The following is a 23,291-nucleotide window of genomic DNA, read 5'->3' as shown; positions in this document are numbered from 1 at the left end:
TGACCTTCATGTTGTTTCAAACTCATTTTACCTTCTTTCTTCAATGGAACCCAAAAGGAGAGGTTAGACAGAATGTTACAGACTCACTCAGTCACCATTCACTTTCATTGTATGGAAAAAGTGAATGGTGACTGAGGCTAACATTCTGCCTAACATTATCTTTTGTGTTCCACAGAAGAAAGTAAGTCATATGGATTTAGAACAACAAGAGGTTTCATATTTGGGCAAACTATCCCTTTAAAAAAAAACATTTGTCACTTTACTCATCTACATGCTATAGTGTCACTCAGCCAACTGAGCGATAAAGAGACATGGCTAAAAGCAAGGTGAAAACTTTGATCAAAGGGAATTGCTAATCATTGGCATCAGTGCCTGGGAGATCTGCACACTGCCTTTCACACTGATGAAACAGATCGGCCTTTATAAAAGGAAGATGCTCACCATCTGTTGGCAGGGTTTTTTGTTTCCAATTCCTGCTTGGTAAATCAAAGGGGCGTATGTTGCTAAAGTACATGGGCCTCTCTTTCAACTGCCTTTGATCGCCAGAGTGGGACCACCGCTTACATTAACCATCCCTGTGTGATAAGAATTACATGAAGAACCCAAACTTGATATAAAGAATTTTTCTGTGGCAATGTAACATGAAAGTCATAGAAACACTTTACAATAAGTTTCTATTCATTAACATTAGTAAATGCATTAGGTATCATGAACAAACAATAACAAATATATTTTTTTACAGCATTTATTAATGTTTGTTAATGTTAGTTAATAACAATACAATCATTCATTGTTCGTTCATCTTACAGAAGTTTATAGTGCATTAATGTTAACAAACAACTTCTGATTTATTGATTTTTCTCCTTTTTCACCCAATTTGGAATGGCCAATTCCCAGTGTGCTTTTAAGTCCTCGTGGTTGCGTAGTGATTTGCCTCAATCCGGGTGGCAGAGGATGAATCCCAGTTGCCTCCGCGTCTGAGACCATCAACCCACGCATCTTATAGTGTGGCTTGTTGAGCGCGTTGCCATCCACGCCATCCACCGCGGCATCCACGCTCAACTCACCACGCGCCCTGTATCTCGGTGGTGGAATGAACTTCCCAACTCCATCTGTGAAGCAGATTACCTCTCTGTCTTCAACAAATGGCTAAAGACACATCTTTTTCGTGAGCACTTGACCATAAAATAAATAGATAAATAAAACATTCTTTTTGCACTCTAATCTCTGTCTTGGATAATACTTTTCTGATGTAATTGAAACTTTGTAATGCTGCGCTTTTTGTACTGCTGTCTCCTTAAGATGAATCGTTTATTTCTTCCTCATTTTGTAAGTCGCTTTGGATAAGTGTCTGCTATATGAATAAATGTAAATGTATTCTGGTTATTAAACAGCTGTTTTACAAATAAGGAAATTGACATAAAATATTGATTTGAGTTGAAATAATTTTATTATGTGAGAAGAAACTGTGGCGTGCTATGAGAGACCTGAAACTAGCACAGCTATGTAGGAAATCAGTTGCCTGGGACAACAGTCAATTATTTAGTTAAGCAGTAATTATAGCAGTAAATATTTGACCATAGAGTGCCACGATTAGCCAATTAAGTATTCCAGAGAGCTGTGCAATTCAAGATAATATAGCACAGAAATAGAAATATTACAAATATGGGCTCAAAACATGATTAATAAACATATAAAATATTTAAATATTAATTCCCAGCTGTCGCATTCTTCCTCTGGCCTCCCACAGAACCAAGAACGCACGAGTCTCTGGCAGGGCCGGAGGAGGTTGAGGAAGATGAGAAAGGACATAAACGCTGTACTAAAGATGAGGAGGAGGAAGATGGAGAAAGGGAAGAGGAACCCCAGTGGAACGGACCAGGTCAGTCTCTATCTGTCCCTCCTTTACAAGTGTTTAACTGATGCATGAGTCACTAGCTCCTCAGGAAGGAACAGCAATAGCCAAACGGTCAGCTACCAGCCATAAAACAATACAGGCCATGACTTAATCATTTCTGTTTTGAATGTAATGCTCGATAAGGCCTCAGCTGTTCATACATTTCGAAGAAAGCACTGTCCTACTCATATGAGGCCGTGTAAAGAAGAAATTGAATCTACTGGACCTCTTTTGCTTGGTAAAGCTACACTTCCTGACACATAATTTTTCACAGTTATCAGACAAAAAAAAAAAAAAAAATGCTTTCTGAGATGGTCCACCACAACCCTATGACATCATGTCTGTGGCATGCACAATTCAGCCAGTTTAGATAAACTTTCTGATATGGTGCCTTGTTGAACACAATACCTTAACTTCAGAGTCAAATAACAAAGTTATCATGTAAATTGATGGTTAACTGAAAAAGACTCCAGTGCATGTATTGCCCACACAATGACTCAGAAAGTCTTTTCATTTACATTCTCTCAGAAAAAGAGACTGATCTGCAGTAAGATAATCAGTGCAAATGGATGCACACTTAGCCATTGTACCATTGATCACTTAATTTTTTTCAATTTGTGGTACAAAGGAGCTAACAGCGTCACAGAGGCACAATTAGTCCAGTTTAAATTTGAAATCTGTTTTTTTTTTTTCTGTATTAAAATACTTTAACCTGTTCCAGCTTAATATGTAGATACAACCGTAGGTAAGCAATTTGTAAGTTGATTTCCCGAAAAGTATTAATACTTTGACAGTGGCGTTGTCAAAATATTGCTCAATACACATCCCAACTAACCCAACGCTGCACCATTGTCTCAACCAATGCCGTTTTTTTTTTTTTTTTTTTTTTTGGCGGGAATATCTGTTTGTCGACCAATAGCAGATGGCGGGAAGTGTTTGGGGAACCTGTATGAAAAAAGAAAATTGATGATTTTTTGCAACTGGACAATGTTTCAAACCCCCCACCCACCCCCAACAACATCCCTAGTCCCAGTAGAAAAGACTCCATATGGGAATAAGCATGCATCAATCACTGTGTGTTAGTTAGGTTTGCATTCCTGCCCCTAAACCAGTTGTATACAATCTAAAACACCCTAAGGACTTGTGTCGACAGAAAGATGCTGTTTTTACTGACTGCCGTTCGGTAAACAACAAATTGGCAATCTTTTATATCTGTCTGGATAACATAATAGGGGTTTCGCTATCTTTCTCCTAATCTTTTTCTCTCAGGACCACACGCCTGAGCAACACAGCATAGTGATAGTGCAGATCTAGTAGAGTATGACATGATTTAATATGCAAGGCATTTTCTTTATCTGGAATATTTAGAAATTGCCTAAATATGTGTCTCTGTGTGTATGTTTTAATTTTTCATGTCAAGGATGTGTTTATTATCGTTCTGTTCCAGCCTGTCCTTTTAACAGTAATTGGAGTGATATTAATTGCTGTGCGGTTGCCGCTTGATGACAGCACTGACGATGTGAGTGCGATAGGCATTTTTTGCAAACTAACTGCCAGGAGAATGAGGGAGAGAGGAAGAGAAAGAGAGAAAGAATGGGGGGGTGTGGGTGGCAGGAGAGAGATAGGCCTTCTATCAGTACTGGAGCAGGCGCTGCCTTTATCAGGAGCACGATTGGCAAAAGGGAAACTTTGACTGGTCTGAATTTTCCCCTTATCATCATGACCCCCAACACACTCACACACATCCCACCACCACCGGTCTCTCCATCACTACTAACACAGCCCCTACCGAATGCAGATGTTTACTTTTCCTTTCTTCTTTTTCTTTTCAGTGTCAGAAGTGGAGTTGCAGTGGCAAGTGCTTATTCATTTGTACGATTGGTGTTTATTAGCCATTTTAAATTTGGCTGTATGGAAAAGCTTTTTATCAGCTAGTGTTTTCATTCCACTCATTTCTCACTATCACTTTGCAGAGTTCTATTAAGGACCATCCAGAGAGGTTTGGGAAATATATGATGTCACATCCTCTTTTACCTTGGTTCTTCTTACTTGAGGGCTTTGGATGATCCGATAGAGGTCTTGTGGCTGTCTGCATATTTATCAGTCTTTCTTGTTCTTTATTTGCTATATCAGTTTTTACTCATTCTGTACATGCATGGTTCCCACAGTCATGGGAGAACCTGGAAATATCACAACATTGTACATATTGTGATTTCCAGGCCTGAAAAAGTCATAGAAATTAGTAAAATAATAATAATAATAATTTTTGTGAATATTATATAATTAATAATTAATCATATTTTTTTCTAACTTGTTCTGCTGTCAAATGTTTCATTTAAAGGCTAGATATTTCTGTTTGTGAGTGCTTATGTCCATCTAAAATGTTAGTCTAATGTTGCCCAAATGCTCTATTGTTTTTGTTCTCAGCTGACAAGTGCTCAGGCATTTTTTAACAGTTTATTTAAAGATTTACTGTCCATGCATACACAAACACATAGATAAAGTGATATAGGCCATAAAAAAAGAACACATGCAATAAATGAAAGAGTATGCTTGCTTATAAATTCCTTTATCAGTTATGAAGCTGTAAAATTCACATTTTTAAGAAATAGTTATTTAGTTTAGCATGAAAGTAGGTACAATTTACTTTTGTATTCTAAATGTAAAAGAACAAAGCATTTGAAAAGGTACAATTGTAAATTTAAAATGCCTTTCCTTCTCCATATATATCTATTTAGAACTGTTGCTCAAAAATAGGGCTACAATGATTCTTTGAAAATTGAACTTTTTTTTTTATCATCAAAGGATAGGGGATGTCGCAATCCGACACTTTCCACTGCTTAAATTGCACGGATAGTCTATCCATGCTCAGAAGCGTCCAAGTCTAACATTTGTGGAAAACTATTGCTTGTTGTTTGTTAATTGCTACCATGGCTTTATAAAATATTTTTCAGGGTGGGGTTCTGTTGAATGAATTGATAGGCAGTGGTGTGGCTGAAGTGTCAGGAATGGGTTGATATAGCGAAGCAGCCTTTTAATCTGTAGCGTGTCCTGCTGCATGATATGCAAAATAAATTATCATGAAAAAAAAATTATCTTCAAAATGACCTTGCTGGCTGGAGGGTTTGATATTTTCCTCTCTGCTTAAAATTCTTGATATGCAAATGGCCGTCACAGTAATCCTTTCTAGCTGGCGGACCATTGCTCCTTCGTTCTCCCCTTCTCCCCCTCTTTCTTCTGCGCTCTCTCTCTTTCTGTTGTAGAGTTTAACAGGATGGAATTAGACCTTGACTAAACTAGCTCCCGCATTATAATGTTATTGCCTAGCCAGCATTCTTTCCCCACTAGCATTCCTTATCCATGCAAGTTATTCAAATTACTCCAATAAAACATTATAATGGCAATGATAATGATGATTATTATTATTTACCCGGTGTGGTGGGATTTTATCATATTTAATTATAATGGATCGGTGGGAGCACTGTGTGCATATTATCAGTGGCATTTAAATGCTGATAAATTATTTGTGGGAGCAGGAGCTGGCATTGATGAGGGGGCTGCAGGGACGCTGATAGTCAAGTCATTTTTATTTGTGTAGCGCTTTTCACACACATAGTTTTAAAGCAGCTTTACAGAATATCAGGCATTTACAGAAAATGAAACTGTAATATCTATAAAGTTTGATTAAAAATGATTGTAAATGGGGCCTGGGTAGCTCAGCGAGTATTGACGCAGACTACCACCCCTGGAGCCGCAAGTTTGAATCCAGGGTGTGCCGAGTGACTCCAGCCAGGTCTCCTGCTGAGTGACTCCAGCCCGTTTGCTAGGGAAGGTAGAGTCACATGGTGTAACCTCCTCGTGGTCGCAATTAGGGGTTCTCACTCTCAATGGTAAGTTGTGCGTGGATCGCGGAGAATAGCATGAGCCTCCACATGCTGTGAGTCTCCGCGGTGTCATGCACAGCGAGCCACGTGATGAGATGCGCGGATTGACTGTCTCAGAAGCGGAGGCAACTGAGACTTGTCCTCTGCCACCCGGATTGAGGTGACCGTGCCACCACGAGGACATACTAAGTAGTGGGAATTGGTCATTCCAAATTGGGAGAAAAAAATGATTGCAAATTGTGTATAAAATAAATAATTTAATAATAATTGTATTAGAACCCCTGTGAGCAAGCTGAAGGCGACTGTGGCAAGGAACACAAAACTCCATAAGATGTTGGTTAATGGAGAAAAATAACCTTGGGAGAAACCCGGCTCACTGTGGGGGCCAGTTACCCTCTGGCTAGCAGCATGAATATAATGCCAATATTAGTTATTTGTGTGCAGTGCAAGTCATGGTTTAAAATTAGTAAGCTGAGTAAGTGTTAAGAGCCAGTGTTTAAACAAAGATTTTTTATGAACTGTAAGGTTAGTGACTAATGTCTTTGAAGTTCAGCCTGGATTAACTGCAAAAGTTCACATTGATGCATTGTCCTTTGTTAGTTTGCTGATGAAGGCTTTTGTTGGCAATTAATTGATATTCTATGTATTCCATTTCAAGAGTGTAATCCATCATTAGACCAAGGTGATGCAGGCAGAGATCAGTGAGGTGCATCACAGTTCAACCGGCAGGTAATTTCGGTGAGGTTCGGTGGGGTCCATCCTAAAGTCCAAGTTTTATGTTGGAGTTGGCATTAGTTCATCCTCTGAAGTCCATCGTAACAGACTGAAGTGATGTCTGGCTGGCACCTGTAGCAGTTAGTCATCATCATTCAGAGACACGTAGCAGTGGAGTCCGACACCAAGCAGGAACGGAGCTGGATCTGGCCGGCTCTGGTAACCTCGGGATAAGAATCCAGAGGTAGAGACAGGGAAACAAATTTAATAATATTAATGTAGATGCCATTTAAATTTTTTGCAGAGTTATAGAGCATGATAAATGTTTCTGGTTCCAGCAGACCTAACTAAAGCAACCTAATTGTAAGTTGATGGATAAATTATGTGTATGCCTGGCTGAACAGATGAGTCTTTAGTCTAGACTTAAACTGAGTGAGTGTGTCTGCATCCCGAACAGTGTTAAGGAGAATATTCCATAGTTTAGGAGCCAAATAGGAAAAGGATCTACCTCCTTTTGTGGATTTTGATATTCTAGGAACTATTAACAGGCCAGAATTTTGCGATCGTAATGAACGTGCATGGTGGAAGGTCACTTAAGTACTGCGTAGATAGACCATTCAAAAGTTTTGTATGTTTATATGTTCATATTTCTTGGTTCTAGTCAGCACTTTGTCTGCTGCATTTTGAACCAATTGAAGTTTATTTATTGAACTTGCTGGACATCCTCCCAGTAATGCATTACAATAATCTAGTCTTGAGGTCATGAATGCATTAATTAGTTTTTCGGCATCTGCAACAGAGAGCATGTGTAACTTAGCAATATTTATGAGGTGGAAGAATGCTTTTCTACAAACATTGGAAATTTGTTTTTCAAAGGACAGATTGGTATCAAATATAACATCTGTGTTCTTTGCTGTAGAAGACGATGTAACAGTACATCCATCGAGAGTCAAATGATATTTTTTTGATAGGTGCCGAGGTGTTGGCCAGGTTTTACAGCGTCAGCAGAGAAGCATGAAAATATGCATATACCTCCTGAAGAGTCCTGAGCACTGGAAAATTAAAAACATATCAGCACAGCTCAGCTAGAGAAAAGTGGTGCCACAAATGTTCAACTAAAACTACATTTAAATGTCATGATTTGTTGAAATGTGATTTTATTTTATTTTTGAGAAAAAGACGAATTAGACACGGCCAGGCTTGGGGAGTAACATATTACTTGTAACAGCATTAGGTAATCAGGATACAAAACTTGTAACTAATCCGTTACAGTTACATAAAAACCCATGGTAATCAGATTACAATTATATAAAAAATGGGATTACTGTCAGATTACGAGTTTTAATTTTTGACAAAAGAAATAGTGCATTTTCCTGACATAAAACGATACAGACAGCTGTTAGTTTAGAGTGAGAGATGGTTTAGATGCACGTTCTCTTCGGGTTCTCTCTCATGACTCATTTGAGTCAGGTGAGCCTCCTACTGTCGCATGCGCAAATAACACCTGTCTCACATCAGCACTCTGCTCTCGAGGCAATCAGCTGCTTCATCGCAATGGCCACGGAAGAACATGCATTATTTTCTTGGAAATTTCGACATTATTCGCTCTTTAAAAGGGAAAAGCGGAACAACATTTAAGTTCAGTGGAATTTATGCCTTCCAGCTGTGAAGATGCTCTTACTATCCAAGGACCTGAGAATTTGAAGGTAATAGGAGCCACACAGAAATCACATTAGCTAGGTTAGCTAAAATTAGTTAATATTAAAATGTGTTAAAATGAGTTAGCCTTGTGCTAAAAGAAATCAGTGGCCCTCATCGTTCGGTGGAAGCATGAATAGCTGCCAATACTGGCACGATTTGCGCATCATTGCAGGTACAGCATAAAAATCCCCTGGTTTGCATGGTTGCAAATGCGAACTGTACTGTATTAGCCGGGACGTCCTGTATGTTGTTCCATTCCATATTGAAGCTGAAAAAAATGACCCCTCCCCTAGGTGAACGGTACTTAAACCTTCATCATTTAAGAACATTTTTTGAATACAACAACAATACAAAAATCAACTGAAAAAAAATACCCCTGGAAAATCTGCTATGACTTTCTCTCCTAATCACCTCTCAAAATTTTGCATCCTTGATCATTATTAACAAAACCAGATTGTACACACAAATACAAAATTAATTGAAAATGAGTTTTAAGTTCTTAGGAAAGAAAGTTCAGTGAAGAATTTATCTGATTTTGATAAATTATTGTTGAGAGCAGTTCAAATGTCTGGCTGAGGGAGACATTATGACAATAATGATAATGATGATAACGTGTGATCTACCTATTGAATACAGTCTGAAATTAATGAATAGTGCAAATTACAATTGCCTATACACACTAACTGCAGTACATGGTAGAATTACACATTACAGTGTTTTTGAATCTGAGGTATATCCTGTCAGATTTAGTTTAATGTTAACCAAGACATAATTCAGTGCATCCGTTCTGATTATATCTGCTTTATGAGAATTTTCTTTTTCTGTAGCAGACAAGAGATCTCACCTGATTTCTTAAAAAATACTGAGTCGTTCTACATTAACAGCTCATTTTCTGTTTTCTTGGTAGGGTCAGTGTCCATGTTTCTTTTCCTTAGATATAATAAGTTACAACAGTACTCATAATATTAATCAAATATGTTCTGTTTGCATTCAAGACATAACGTTTAGAGATCATATTGATTTTATCTAGACTTTGTTTACATATGTGCCCTTAAGTAATTAAAAGTAATCCAATTACATTACTTTTATATTGTTGTAATTGATTACTGATTACATTTATTGTTATGTAATCAGTAATCTGTTACCCTCCCAACCTTGGATACAGGTAGTTTTAGGCCTAGAACCTGGAATTTTTCTAAATCTTCTATTTCTTTCTTCTTTTTTTTTTTTTTCCCCCTATGCTAATGGTGTATTTATACATTGTTTTTAAAAATGAAGTGTGCAATTTCTAAGCCTCAAGCAACACCAAACTCAATTGAAAAAAAAAAAAAAACATTTTCTAAACACTCCCCTGTCTGTAATTGGTTGGACAAGCAGATAGTCCTGCCCTAAACGCAGGCCATTGGCTGAGCCAATGTTGCTGTGTCGGGCTGTCGAGGATGCATGTTTTGAAGGTGCCACAGTGTTAACACCTCTCGTAAAAATCAACCTACAAATGGCTTACTTATTTATATTTGTCTGCATATTAAAGGGATAGTTCTCACAAAATGTAAAATTCTCTCATCATTTACTCACCCTCATGCCATCCCAGATGTTTATGACTTTCTTTCTTCAGCAGAAAACAAACAAAGATTTTTAGAAGAATATTTCAGCTCTGCAGGTCCACACAATGCAAGTGAATGTTGATCAGACCTTTGTAGCTCCAAAAAGGAGAAAAAGGCAACATTAAAGTGATCCGTAAGACTCCAGTGGTTGAACCGAAGCAATCTAATTGGTTTTGGGTGAGAACAAACGTAAAAATGTAACTCCTTTTTTCACTGTACATCTTGCCATTGCAATCTCAAAGCACGATCATAATTTCAAGCTCATTTACACTTCCTAGTGCTTGATGCATGCGCAGAGCACTAGGAAGTGCTAGGAAGTGTAATCGAGCTCGAAATCATGATAGCCAAAGAGACTGCCGATGTCAAGATTTATAGTGAAAAAGGAGTTATATTTTAGTCTGTTCTCATCCAAAATGTATTAGATTGCTTCTGACGACATGGATTCTTATCTTATTCTTAATATGTTTCTTATTCTTAAGACTCTGAAGTCTTATGGAATGCTTTTATGCTGCAAAACAATTACACACTTCAGCTTTAAATTAAATGAAAAAAAAAGAAAGAAAATAACTGCTCAATTAATTGAGGTTCTTTTGAATTTTATTACACAGAGTGGCATGTGGTAGTCCTTGTTGAACATATTTATATTGTTCTCAGGGAGATAAAAGCGCCTGCAGTCTTTGGCTTTATCAGACGTGTCTATAACACCCGACTGCATGAGTGAAATGCTCTGCCGAGTCATTCAATCTCAGCACTGGACCCATTGTTTCGCCACTGAATGAGGAACCTTAGATCAGAGTGCCGCAGTGTATGGATATTATATCCAATTCTGCTTCACATTTCAAAGTGAATTAAAAAGATTCATTCACAAGTTTATTTTGATCTGCTGTCACTCTCACTGCAAGGATATCGGTGCCACTGATGCTTTCCTAGACTTTGATGATCTATCTATATCCTACCGCACAAAGCTTCTTTCTTTTGTTCTCTTTTTCTTTCTCATTCTCATTTCTTGAATGTCTTTTGGTAACAGCTCTGCTGTTACTGTGTATGCTTAATAATTTAGTGGAGACCTTCAATCACAAATGGTGGAATCTGTCCAAACAAATTCAGCTCAACCTGTTACCCAAGCAGTCCCTCCAGGAGTTTGCAATCTTGCGATCGCAAGAATTCTTGCAAATTCAACCAATCTCTGCATTATTTGCGGTAGCTTGCAATTTTTTTATAATTTCCACAAATTTTCTGAGGGAATCCCATCGCTTTCCTTTGTTTGACAGCAGCAAAACAAATGCTTGAAAAGCTTGATGTAGTCGCAGCATATCCAAATGCACAGCTGCCAATGTATCATCTCCATAGTAACGGTATAAAGGTCTCTGCCTCGTCTCCTCCTCGTTGTGTGTTCACTATCAAAATCCTTGTCTAAAATTTCGCGTGACTGCAGACAGCACACATACATCACTTCTAGCATTTAATCTTCATCCTGAGTGCTGCGAATGAGACACAAAAACCTGCGTTTATACAAAGAATCCCTAGCATTCACTTAAAATCCCAATTAGTTGTGTAGTAAAATGTAATTAGAATTTGAATTTCTTAATACAGTAGGCTACGAATATGAAAATGGCAATTTATGCAGAACACTTAAATGCTGAAAATAAATGTTCATAAAAGTTTTTTAATGATATAAAAAGGTCACTTGTATTCATAGAGTATATGCAACATACAGTATATTTAAAAATGACAAAATTTGCCATTTTCATATATGTAACATAATTTTTCAAAGCACTTGTGGAATTTAAATTTGTACATAAATGCTCAAAAACATGAACTCTAATTGTATTTGTTTGTATATGGCCATATATCAAATTTCAATATCAGACAAAGTAATAAAGTAATAGTAAATAATTAATGGTCTTCCAATACCCACAGGTTCCACCTAAATGTATGGTATTTTTGTGTGTAATTTGTGTTTTTTTGCAAAGACTGCATATTCAGTTATTGTTTACTAAAATATTTACATGAAATTGCATTTACAATGTAATCAACACAATTACAGAGGTATATAATGATGATTTTTGAGTTATCGCTGCAAAAGAATCCCAAAAAAATGCTGCAGGTTGCTTTGAAAATTTGAGAAAAGCCGCAGCAAATTCAGTCATTTTGGGCCGCAAAAATCAGGAAAAAGTGCCGCAAAATCCTGGTGGGACTGCCCAAGTGTTGATAATATTGACATGCTGTCAGACTTATCAGTTATGTGGTCAGTGTGGTGAAGCTGATCCTGTGTTGTTTTGGTTATAAAATACTGTATAGTTCATTAGTAGTTCAACTGGTAGAGCATGATGCTAGGTTCGATTATCAGGGATATATATATATATATATATATATATATATAAAAAGCTAACTTTTGTTAAATGCGCTTGCCAAATGCATTAATGTAAATAAACATAAAAGTGTCATTTTAAGATGATAATCTATAGATTTGGAGCTGAACCTGCAACCTTTTCATTTACAGCCCAGATCTGCAATCATTTTGGCTACTATTACTTCTTCTTCAAACCCTTTTGCGTAGTAAAGGAAATTCTGATTTTATTGTATTTTTTTTATCGTTCAGAATAGTATACTATATATAGGGGGAGAAGACTGTGCAAAACCCAAAAAGCTATTTGTTGTAACAGGTTCATGGGAAAAAGCAGCATTATAGCAGATGCTTTGAGAATATAGAGAATGTTACAGGAAGTGGCACTGAAAAATAGCACCTGATATCTTGCCAAGGTGCCAAACTTGAATGTTTATTTTATTTTATTTTTTTCATATAGCAAGAATGTTTTGGCAGAACAGACACGTCAGAATGACAGCCTGACACCCTGCAAAGTCGATGGTTTTCAGTTATTCTGATTATCTTGCTTTCTTTTGCAATCTTTCATTATTTCTTCCTGAGATCAGGCTGTGGTTGTTCTGCTCTATGAGGGACTCAGGCGGAGCTGTTATCTGAGGCTGAGCAGAGCGGCACCAGTGTCAGACCGTTAACTTCCATTCTCACTCTCTCTTACTTCCCCACGCTACCCTGTTATAACAGCACAACATGTTCCCCAGATTCCTTACCTGACATGTGGGAATCAACCTTTCTTCTTTCTCGCCTCTCTCATTGGTTGTCATCTTGATCCCTACTATTTCGGCATGTATGCTTATTTAAAATTTCAAAAAGAGAATAGAAACACAATTCAGCTCTGTTGTGTTTCCAAGAATCTAATTATCTGATGCACTATTATAGGTTCATTTAAAGGGATAGCTCACCCCAAAATGAAAATTCTCTCATCTTTAACAAACCCTTATGTTGTTCTAAACCTTTATGACTTTTTTCTTTTTTTCATCTGTGCAAAATAGGACTGGGTAAAAATATAGATTTTTTTTTCCAATGCATTGCAATCTTAATTTGAACAATCTCGATATTGATCCTTAAATCCCTTGTTCTTTTACTCTATGTGCAACCCTCTATTACAATTAGTGAAAATCACTTGCATTTGCTACCAGATTTCATGCTGTGCGACTAATATGTCTGTTATCAGCCAATGGCTGGTAAATGTTCAGATTTTACTAATCAGTGATTTGTGTAGTATAGTGAGGAAGAAGTTCATCACCGTGTCGAGAGTAAAATTTTAGTTTGACTCGTTCCATGTAATGTATGTCCAAAGATGAGATCCACACAATCCATTTGTCATTGAATTATGTCTCTTTTAATACTGTTTCTGTTCTTTACAGTCAGTTATTGATCAAAAACAACAAAAAAGAAACATTTCATTCTAATCATGCATAGCACGGATGAGGTAAAGCCATATGAGTCCTCTCTCGTTAACGTACTCATTTACAGACGCTCTTTACAGAAATGCCGGTTTTCTTAGAGACGGTAGGTTTTTAATCACATGTTCAACAAATCAGTGTAAATGCTTGTAAATTGTACAAATTATGCATGAAAACAAAATATAATATGAGCAATATATTTATTGATTGAATACATGGATTTTTTCCTTTTTAAAAAGCTAAAATGTAACCAAAATGATGAAAAACTAATAAAATATAATTAGTAAAATTAATATTTTCATAATTTACCTAGTAAGAAGGTCCCAAGCAGGGTTGGGAGGGTTACTTTTGAAATGTATTCCACTACAGATTACAGAATACATGCTGTAAAATGTAATTTGTAACATATTCCGTTAGATTACTCAAGGTCAGTAATGTATTCTAAACACTTTGGATTACTTCTTCAGCACTGGTAGATTTTTTCACTTGTTTTGACTATAAAAACTCTGCCAGTACAGTAAGACAAAATACACATGTTAAAATTACATTCTCTGAAAAACCTAAATATATTATGCAGTGTTGTTTCTAAAACAAGATAAATCAAATTGATCTTGTTTTAAGGATTTTTAGATATTGTTTACAAGAAAACAATACAAAAATTATTATCAAGAATATGATTTTTGCCCTAATATCAAAGGTCTTACTAGAAAAATAGAAATTATGATCTAGCGGGAATTTTCTTGATAAAACAATATGATTGTGCCTGGTAACGTGCATGTAAAATGGCTAGAAATAGCATTTTAGCTTAGCGTAAAGCTGACAATTTACACAAGGTTTATTTCTATTTCTTGTGCTCCAAACTTACTTCAAACTTACTTCTCTGTCTGCTCGTAGGAATGTAACACATGATAAGAAAGTGTTTCACTGCTGTTCAAATAACTTTTTCCATCTGAAAGGACTAAATATTAAATGAAACAAATGACAATAAAATGCAAAGTAATCTCTTCAGTAATCAAAATACTTTTTGAATGTAACTGTATTCTAATTACCAATGATTTAAATTGTAACTGTAGTGGAATACAGTTACTTATATTTTGTATTTTAAATACTTATTCCCGTTACTTGTATTTCGTTACTCCCCAACCCTGGTCCCAAGTATAATTAACAGCATTATCTGGGAAATTTCTTTCATATGTAAGCAAAGTAGACATTATAACTGAAATATACCCATTTGAATTGATATTGAATCGAAATCGGAATCGAAACGAGAACTTGTGAATGGAATGGAATTGGGAAATCTGCATTGTAACAAGTACTCTGCCCTAGTGGAAAACAAAAGGAGAAGTTCAGATGAATTTTAAGGACTGACAGTGTCAGTCTCCTTTCACTTTCTCTGTATGGAAAAAAAGAGAAGAACTATCCCTTTATGGGTTACAACAAAAGAGTAGGGGTGGGAATCAGTAGGGACCTTGCGTTACGTTGTTAAATTGATAACTGGGTCACAATATGATAATATTATAATTCTTTGTTTAGTGAAATGTGAACATTGTGATCTTTTACTTGCTTGTTTTCCATTCATTTACATTGAACTTTGCACAACGAGAACTTTCAGCTTCATTGTAGAGCCGCAGAAATAGCATAGAGGATAGGCGTGGTAGTGTCACTACAGTAACAACATAAGGGGATAGCACACCTCGGTTCCAGCATATTTATCATTACACGAAAACCCTTGCGGTCTATCACACTGTATGGATAGAGATCCTTACAAATGTAACAAGTTAGAACTTGTTCTGAACTGGTTGAATTGAAATAATTCAAACCCCCCCCCCCCCCAAAGAGTCTTAGTTTGTCTGTTCACATTCTCACTGATTCTGAGAGTTGTATCTCTTGTGGGTTTTTTTTTTTTTTTTTTTTTGTCTTGGCATGTGTCCAACACACACCTGCATAATGCTGGAACTTTATTTCGAACAGTGGGCTGCGGCACAATCATCCCACACTTGTGGTTAAACGGAGCTCAACGGCAATCTGTGATACTGTACGTCACATGAAAAACTGCTTTTGCTTGTATCTCCGGCTGAAACAATTTATGTTTAGAATGATTGACGTGTGAAGGAGCGAGCGTTCCCATTCCACACAATGATGATTGACTGTGTAGGAAAGTCCATTTATCTGTAATTAAGAACATACTCTTCCTTCTCTATCTGTCACTCTTTTCCTCTGCTGATGATTGAGAGGTGTGGGCTTTAATCTAGAGTAACATTTCTCACTGCCGTCCCCGTTGATATCTCTCCAGCTGTTCCATGAGGCCCACAAACTGGTGGCTGCAGCCAGGACACTGGCACGGCGATTACCAGCCCTATCAGATGCCTGGGCTTTTCTGCCGCTTCCTGTCTCTCTCACTAACTCGCATTTCGGTTGGTCTTTCCTCCCTCTTGCTGTCTGTCTTCCCTCCTCCAGGCTCTCGCCTGCCTTCCACTGTGTCTCTCGCAGACCTGCACTCATTGTGTGCTTTCTATATGCTGTTTACAAATGTAATTTGCAGACTGAAAACTGTAAAAAAAAAAAAAAAACGAAGTGTGTAATATTTGCATTGTTAAAATACTTTCTCCTATTATAGTTTATTATGCAGAGCCAACTAAAAAAAGGCCATTCTTTGGCTGATTTCCCTGAAAAGTTTTTATTCATTGCTCTGTTTGTTTGAGTATCTTGACCAGCCATACATAGCAACATTGGCTAAATCAATGCCGTGAGTTCTTTGACAAATGGCTGATGGGGGAAGTGTCCATTATTTTGCAATTCCATTTGGTGATGCTAGTGGGGTAGAAATTGTGCACTTCAAAGTGTGAGTGGGAGATACTGTAATTTGTATATTGAGTCTTTGTCTAGATTGGTGGTGGATGGGCCATTCAGAGGAATTGTGAGATTTTTTTTTTTTTTTTTGCCATTTTATTTGAGGAAAAGTGCAACAAAGGGCTGTTTGTCATGTCAGCCTGATTGCAGTGGATTGATGTTTGATTAATAATTTGATTAAATAATTGCTTGGTTTAATGTTTAGACAATTTCTTGCAGTCATAGTTTCCATTTTCAGTTTGTATATAAAGAACTGCAAACACATTTTCCACTTCTAAATATATTTGAATACACGTTACAACACGTTATGTTTTTAGTGTTAAAATTCTCCCACTCCCGTATTTAATTTCTCATATTTTTTTCAGTTCTGAATCTTTATGCCACTATCATAAAAAATGTCCTTTTTCCTACCAGAAGGAGTTGCTAAAGTAGACATGAAATAATTACTGAATTAATTATCGAAGTCACATACCGTACAATTAATTTGATGGCTTTTCCCGGAGTCTTTTCCCCTGTCTATGCAGCGAGAATGTCAAGAAACATTTTCTAATTAATTTATGTGTGATTATCAGGACAAGTTTCTGGAAGGTCCTCACTTTCAATTTGTGAAAGGGTAATGGTGGTGGAAGACAAGGAAATCAGAACGCACACACACACAAGCTCAGGCCTGGAGTTATATGAAAGATTATAGTTCATCAAAAGACATTCAAATATATGAATTAACTACAATAGCAGCATTAAGGGGCAGAATTAAATGCAAAAATATTCTCCCAAAGCAACATACCACCTGTTTATTACCATAACAAAAGTAATGCATCATTAATCAATTTCACATTTTTATAATGCTCACAAAAAAGGATACCTTAAAAGAATATTTCAGGTTCATTTGTTAAGCTCAATCGGCTGCATTTGTAGCATAATATTGGTTATCACAAAACATTATTTCGACTTGTCCGTCCTTTTCTTTAAAAAAAAGAAAAGAAAAAAGAAAAGAAAATCAAGGATACAGTGAGGCACTTGCAATGGAAATGAATGTGGCCAATTTTTGGAGGGTTTTAAGGCAGAAATGTGAAGCTTAAAATGTTATAAAAGTAGTTGCATTGTTTCTTCTGTTAAAAATTGTGTATTATTTGTGCTGTAAAGCTATTTAAATCATAGTTTGAACTGTCATTTTAGGGTTTACAGTGTTGCATCATCATGGCAATAGAGTTGTAAAATTGGATATAACTTTACACAGAAAAGGTTAGTAAGCATTTGTATCACACTAAAATCACATTAACATGCATATTGTTTATCTTGTGGCTTTACTTTTGAAAGAGTGAGTATTTTAAGTAGGGCTGAAACGATAACAATAAAAAATTGTCACCATAGTCGTTTGATCTCATTTATATTCCAATGAGATCACATTAAACTCTAATAAGGGCATGTGAGAGGAGCACCAACCACAGCTTGCGCCTGATTGAGGACAGTAAGAAAACACAGCTCACAGTCCAGACTTTCCAAACAGCTTCAGGTGATGTAGATCGCAAAGTATTAGGAAATTATAAAAAAAAAAAATACAAAAGTAAATACAGAAGCACTATTGTTGTGAAATAAAGCGGAGCTGCAGTTCCACTTAAGCAAAACTTGTGTGCTTCAGAGTGTCTTTAAAGGAAACACCTCGGCGAGTCTGCATTATATCTTTAATGCATCCTTTATTAAAGTTCAAATAATAAGGTAGCAGGTCATGTAAATAAGTACAAACTCCGAAACTGGCATTTCTCTGTGCAGTCAGTGCCTCTTCTATGAGTCGCGTGAAGTGACTCAATCTAAGGGGGAGAAATTGAAACTGCACCCGGCTGATGCACACTTTGACGCAGGGACGCTTATTCCTCGCACGCGCTTGATGCAGCTAGATGAAAACGTGATGGCTCGCAGCCTATTGAATCATAATATATCTGTCACAGTGTGTATCTTATCATAAAGAAAATCGACAATACACAGTTTTATTAAGAATAGAGAGTTTGTTTTTTGGAGTTAAAGATGGATCGAAGTGAACAAAAAAGTGAGAGAGGGTAGTCTTCGCCTCATTATACACTGCAACAAAATATTTTTTTTTATTTTATTTTTTTTGTTTTGGCTTGTTTACCAATATAAATATTTAAAACTCCTTTTAAAACAATGTACATTTACTTTAGGAGCTATACTGCAGAATACATTTTTTTTTTAACTGAGAATATAATATTAAATGTTTTGTTTTTTTATCCCCTTTTCTCCCAATTTGGAATGCCCAATTCCCACTCGTGTTGGTGTGGTTACTCAACTCAGTCCAGGTGGTGGAGGACAAGTCTCAGTTGCCTCCGCTTCAGAGACCGTCAGTCCGTGCATCTTATCACGTGGTTCACTGTGCATGACACCTTGGAGACTCACAGCATGTGGAGGCTCATACTACTCTCCGCGATCCACGCACAACTTACCACGTACCCCATTGAGAGCAAGAACCCCTAATTGCAACCACGAGGATATTACCTCATGTGACTCTACCCTCCCTAGCAACCGGGCCAATTTGGTTGCTTAAGAGACCTGGCTGGAGTCACTCAGCACGCCCTGGATTCGAACTCGCGACTCCAGGGGTGGTAGTCAGTGTCAATACTCGTTGAGCTACAAAGGCCCCCTAATATTAAATATTTAATTATTTTAAAATATCTAAAATTCCTTAAAACAAAATACATTTACCCAAGAAGCAACATATTACATAACATCATATATATATCTTGAATATAAGTATATTTTGACTTTTCTGCACTGACAGAAGTATAAACAAGTTAAATAATACTTATATATGAAATAGACTTATATTCAACATACATTCTCTGAAAGCAATTCTTAATATCTTATATGTTGCTTCTCATGTAAATGTATCTTGTTTTAAGGATTTAGTTATTTTTAAATGGAAATCAAGACAAAAACACTTTAACCATAGAATTGTTTGCAGTGATTTTTGATTTTTTTTGTATGTGTGTGTGTGTGAATTCAGTGAATGTCATTTAGAGGTATTTTTAAAATATGATTTTATCCTCTTTATTATTAGTAAGCACGTTTAATACAACATTTTAAGTCAAGGCAGAAGCTGAATTGTCGATTAAGAGCCAACGATTAATCGTTGCAATAATCACCTGAATAGTCGAATAATCGTTCTAATAATCGTTAGATTAGTCAGTTATCAAAATAATTGTTTGTTGCAGCCCTAATTGTAATGTTTACGGATTGGCCCCTTTCTGTACCCCAGGTTTTTTTTTTTGTTTTTTTTTTAAATAAATTTTTGTGGTAATCAACATTATGCCACAAATGAGGTCGTTTGAGCTTAACTTGAATTGAACCTGGAATATTCCTTTAAAAATTGTCTATTTTAATTAATCTTGTCATTAAGATAAATGTAAGAAGGATTTTAGTGTTTGTGGCCCAGAGTAAGTTTTGCTGCAGCTTATTTTTAAATCTCATAGTCACAATCTAAAAACAAACCCTACTGTACGATTTTTTCCTGTTGAAATTACCCCCTGTCGGTTTGAGTTAATGGGTAAAAGTGGGATAATCTAGTACAGCTCATTATCTGATTATAAAATGGTTTATTTAGTTAGTTCTGCCGGTAGTTATCCCCTTCACTTTCCACAAATTATTTCTCAAGTCCTTGGTTTCTTGTTATTTTATCATGATTAAAGATTACCTACATTTAAAGTGGTAGTCCACCTCAAAACAAAAAATTCTGTTGTAATTTATTCACCCTCTTGTCATTCCAAAACATTGACTTTTGTGGAGAAATTTTGGAGAGGATTGATTGATTGCTGATTTTTTTTCCCTCCACATAATGAAAATGAATAGGGACTGGGGATGTCTAACTGATCTAGATGATGCCAGAATTAAATGGGTGAGCTATCCCTTTAAATGTGTTAACCTTTGTGCCAATCTCACCTGCATTTCTCTCATTCCTGTTAAAAACCTAATACCAGAAAATAAATGCTTTAAATATATATCTGTGTTTAAATAAAACATACAGCATGTTAAGTCTTTTATTTGTTTCTTCAAAGGCACATCTTTGGAGCACTGTGGAACACTTTTGAGCATAGTTCATCTTCTCTACCCTTTTGCATATTTGCTGTTCGGCATCTGCTCTTCTCCGGGTCTTGTGTTGGTCAGATAAAAGTTCAGAAGTACAGTTAAGAAAAATTAGCTGTGTAAACAGTAGTAAATGTCAATGATAAAGTTCTGTAGAAGCTCATCTGATGAGAGTGGCGACGCAGGTGTCTTATCTCTACCCAGCAAAAGAAGGGTAAAATGGAAATGATGCCGTGTTGAATGTGATGCGTATATCCCAGAAATTTGTATCTTCTCAAACTAACTATTTTGACCCATGGATGATTGGGTGAGTTTAGCTGTCAGGGACTCCATGTGTGTTGGTGTGCATGCGTATTAGTTGATCACTGCTGATGAACTATACAATAACCACTCCTCCATTAGTGAAAGCTTCTAGCATTGCAACAGGTTTCATTTGAAAGAAACAGTCTCACACATTCACTAACACAAAAGCTTGAGGTGGGGGAAATTTTATTTTTCAAAGTATCACAGTATTTTACCTCATAATACTATGTTTATATTCTAACGCCAACAATTGTTATTTTTAGTTAAAAAAAAATTTACATGAATATTTTTAGGAATATAAGATCTGTAGTATTTATATTCTACCAAAATCAGAACTCGGGCAAACTCAGAACGAGCTAAGAATAAATTAGTTTTATTTTAGTGATGCACAGATCAGGAAATTTGAGGCCGATACCAGTCTCCGATTGTATTTGTATTTTTTTATTTTACTGATCAGTCAGGAACCGATTTTTTTTTTTTTAAATGCCCTTTGCCACACTTTTGCAAGTTATATTGTGCAGTTATATGTTTATGCACCACACAGTCAAATTATGGGAACACTTTAAAAAAAGGTTCCATTTGTTAACATTATTTAACAACATTACTGTAGTTAACATGAACTAATTAATTTAATGTTAGTTACAACATATACAATTACATTTTTAAAATCAAAAGTTGTATTAGTTAACATTAGTTAATGCACTATGAACTAACGTGAACTAACAATGAACAACTGTATTTTATTAACTAACATTATGATTAATAAATGCTGTAAAAATATATTGTTCATTGTTTGTTCATGATACCTAATGCATTAACTAATGTTAACGAATGGAACCTTTTTATAAAGTTACCAAAATTACATTTAATTGTGATTGTCTAACATTTGTTTGTTTTGAAACAGTTATGAATAGTTCTGTTGTCAATATCAAAAGGTCATTGTGACATACTGGCAAGCAGTAAAAACCATGAGAGCATCACACACAGCAGAGATCCATTCAAAAATAAGAAAATACTGTATATCCCATTACAAGCTCTAAAACTGCTCCAGTGAGAAATCATTAATATCTATGATTTGTTTACTGTCTTTGGTGTCTTGTTGTAACACAAATCACTAATTATTAAGCAAATGCGTGAAGACGCGGTGCCGTTATGGTTAAAATGTAATTGCTGTGATAAGTGGTAATGTGACCAACATTAATCTGATTTAAATTGGATCCTCACAGCATAGCACTGAGATGAGTGACTGATGAGATATTGAGAGCAACTGGAGATCGTACATGTTTGATTGACACCGCAAGTGAGCATATTGAAGGGATTGAAGCTGAAAGTGCTCATGATCGCTCAAACGGTCTCTGTCGCTCAACACAATGTCTGATTGTCAAGACTCGCGTACCTCTAGATTATACATCACGTATACTCAGATTTGTATACACCTGTTTATTTGTTGTTTAATTTGTTTTTTACCCGTTTGCCATCTCTTTATCCTCTCCGTGCTCACAGTGCAGCAAGTCAGAATTACTACCGTAATGACTCTAGAAAATGGGCAACTTAATATTCATACACCTGTAATTCATACATATTTTAAAAAACAAACCTGCATATTCATCTGAATAACAGCATGTCTGAAAGTTTAAATTCGTCAATACTTAGAATTGCACCCTCCAAAGGCCACTCTGTCATGCATCAAGGGCATTCATTAGAGTATCAGTGTATGTGTGATTCCCTTGTGCTGCAAAAAATATCAGCCCTGATTCTAGGCACGATCAGCAGATCACAGACTTAAGACAAAGATCGGCCGATTTAGATTGGTGGCCAATCGATCGAATAGCACCCCTATTTTATTTGTAAGAATGTCCGTATAGATCCTGCATACAGCTAGACTGCAAGGGTTTTTATAGAATGATAAACACGCTGGAACCAAGTACGTTATTTCCACACAAAGGTTTTTTTTTTTCTGACATGCTTGTGCTTTATGCTTCTTTATGGTTCCATGATTAATTAAAGCAGGAAGTTGCACACTTATTGTGCAAAGCACTGAAGTTCAATAAAGATGAATGAGAAACATTTAGTGAGTAAATGTTTTCAAATTTTTAATCACAATACACTTAACAAAGACTAATAATAATGTTGTGTCTTGACGATATAATATTGTATCACCAGGCTGACATTCATTTAAATAGGTAAATGTGCCATTTTGCCCTTTGCACTAAGAAAAGTGACAAAATCCAAATAAATGCAGACGTCTGATCAGTCCATCTAACCACTGATCTACAAAAGCCCTGGACCATGAATGAAAAAAATCCAGAAATGAATGAAAGTGGATGAGAGCGCTGGCAAGCAGTCACTGCCATTCTATGTTGATTGTAGATGCATGTAGAACCATAAGGAGATGTTTATTATACACAAGTCCAGATGTTTATGTAAGTAGTTAGAACTTACGTGAAATGACTTATG

General features: G+C 36.2%; 1 protein-coding gene across 7 annotated transcripts in view; it reads left to right on the top strand.

Annotated features, from left to right (window-relative positions):
* Positions 1–23,291, top strand: part of LOC127417387 (zinc finger protein ZFPM1-like) — a 127,606-nt gene that overhangs the window by 70,578 nt on the left and 33,737 nt on the right. The window contains exons 1-3 of one of the 7 annotated variants that reach the window (XM_051657399.1): positions 1,832–1,882; positions 17,616–17,681; positions 18,747–20,343. In XM_051657399.1, the coding sequence (XP_051513359.1) occupies positions 20,340–20,343 (4 nt within the window). In that variant the 5' untranslated portion in view covers positions 1,832–1,882; positions 17,616–17,681; positions 18,747–20,339. Of the gene's footprint in view, positions 1–1,750; positions 1,883–3,870; positions 3,974–15,853; positions 16,004–17,615; positions 17,682–18,746; positions 20,344–20,463; positions 20,627–23,291 lie in introns of those variants that run through there. The other 6 variants (XM_051657395.1, XM_051657402.1, XM_051657404.1 and 3 more) reach the window with 6 other exon arrangements.

The sequence above is a fragment of the Myxocyprinus asiaticus genome, chromosome 26 (genome assembly GCF_019703515.2).
Source record: "Myxocyprinus asiaticus isolate MX2 ecotype Aquarium Trade chromosome 26, UBuf_Myxa_2, whole genome shotgun sequence".
Lineage (NCBI taxonomy): Eukaryota > Metazoa > Chordata > Actinopteri > Cypriniformes > Catostomidae > Myxocyprinus > Myxocyprinus asiaticus.
Note: the sequence above shows the minus strand (reverse complement) of the source record. Positions and strands in the feature narration are given on the sequence as shown.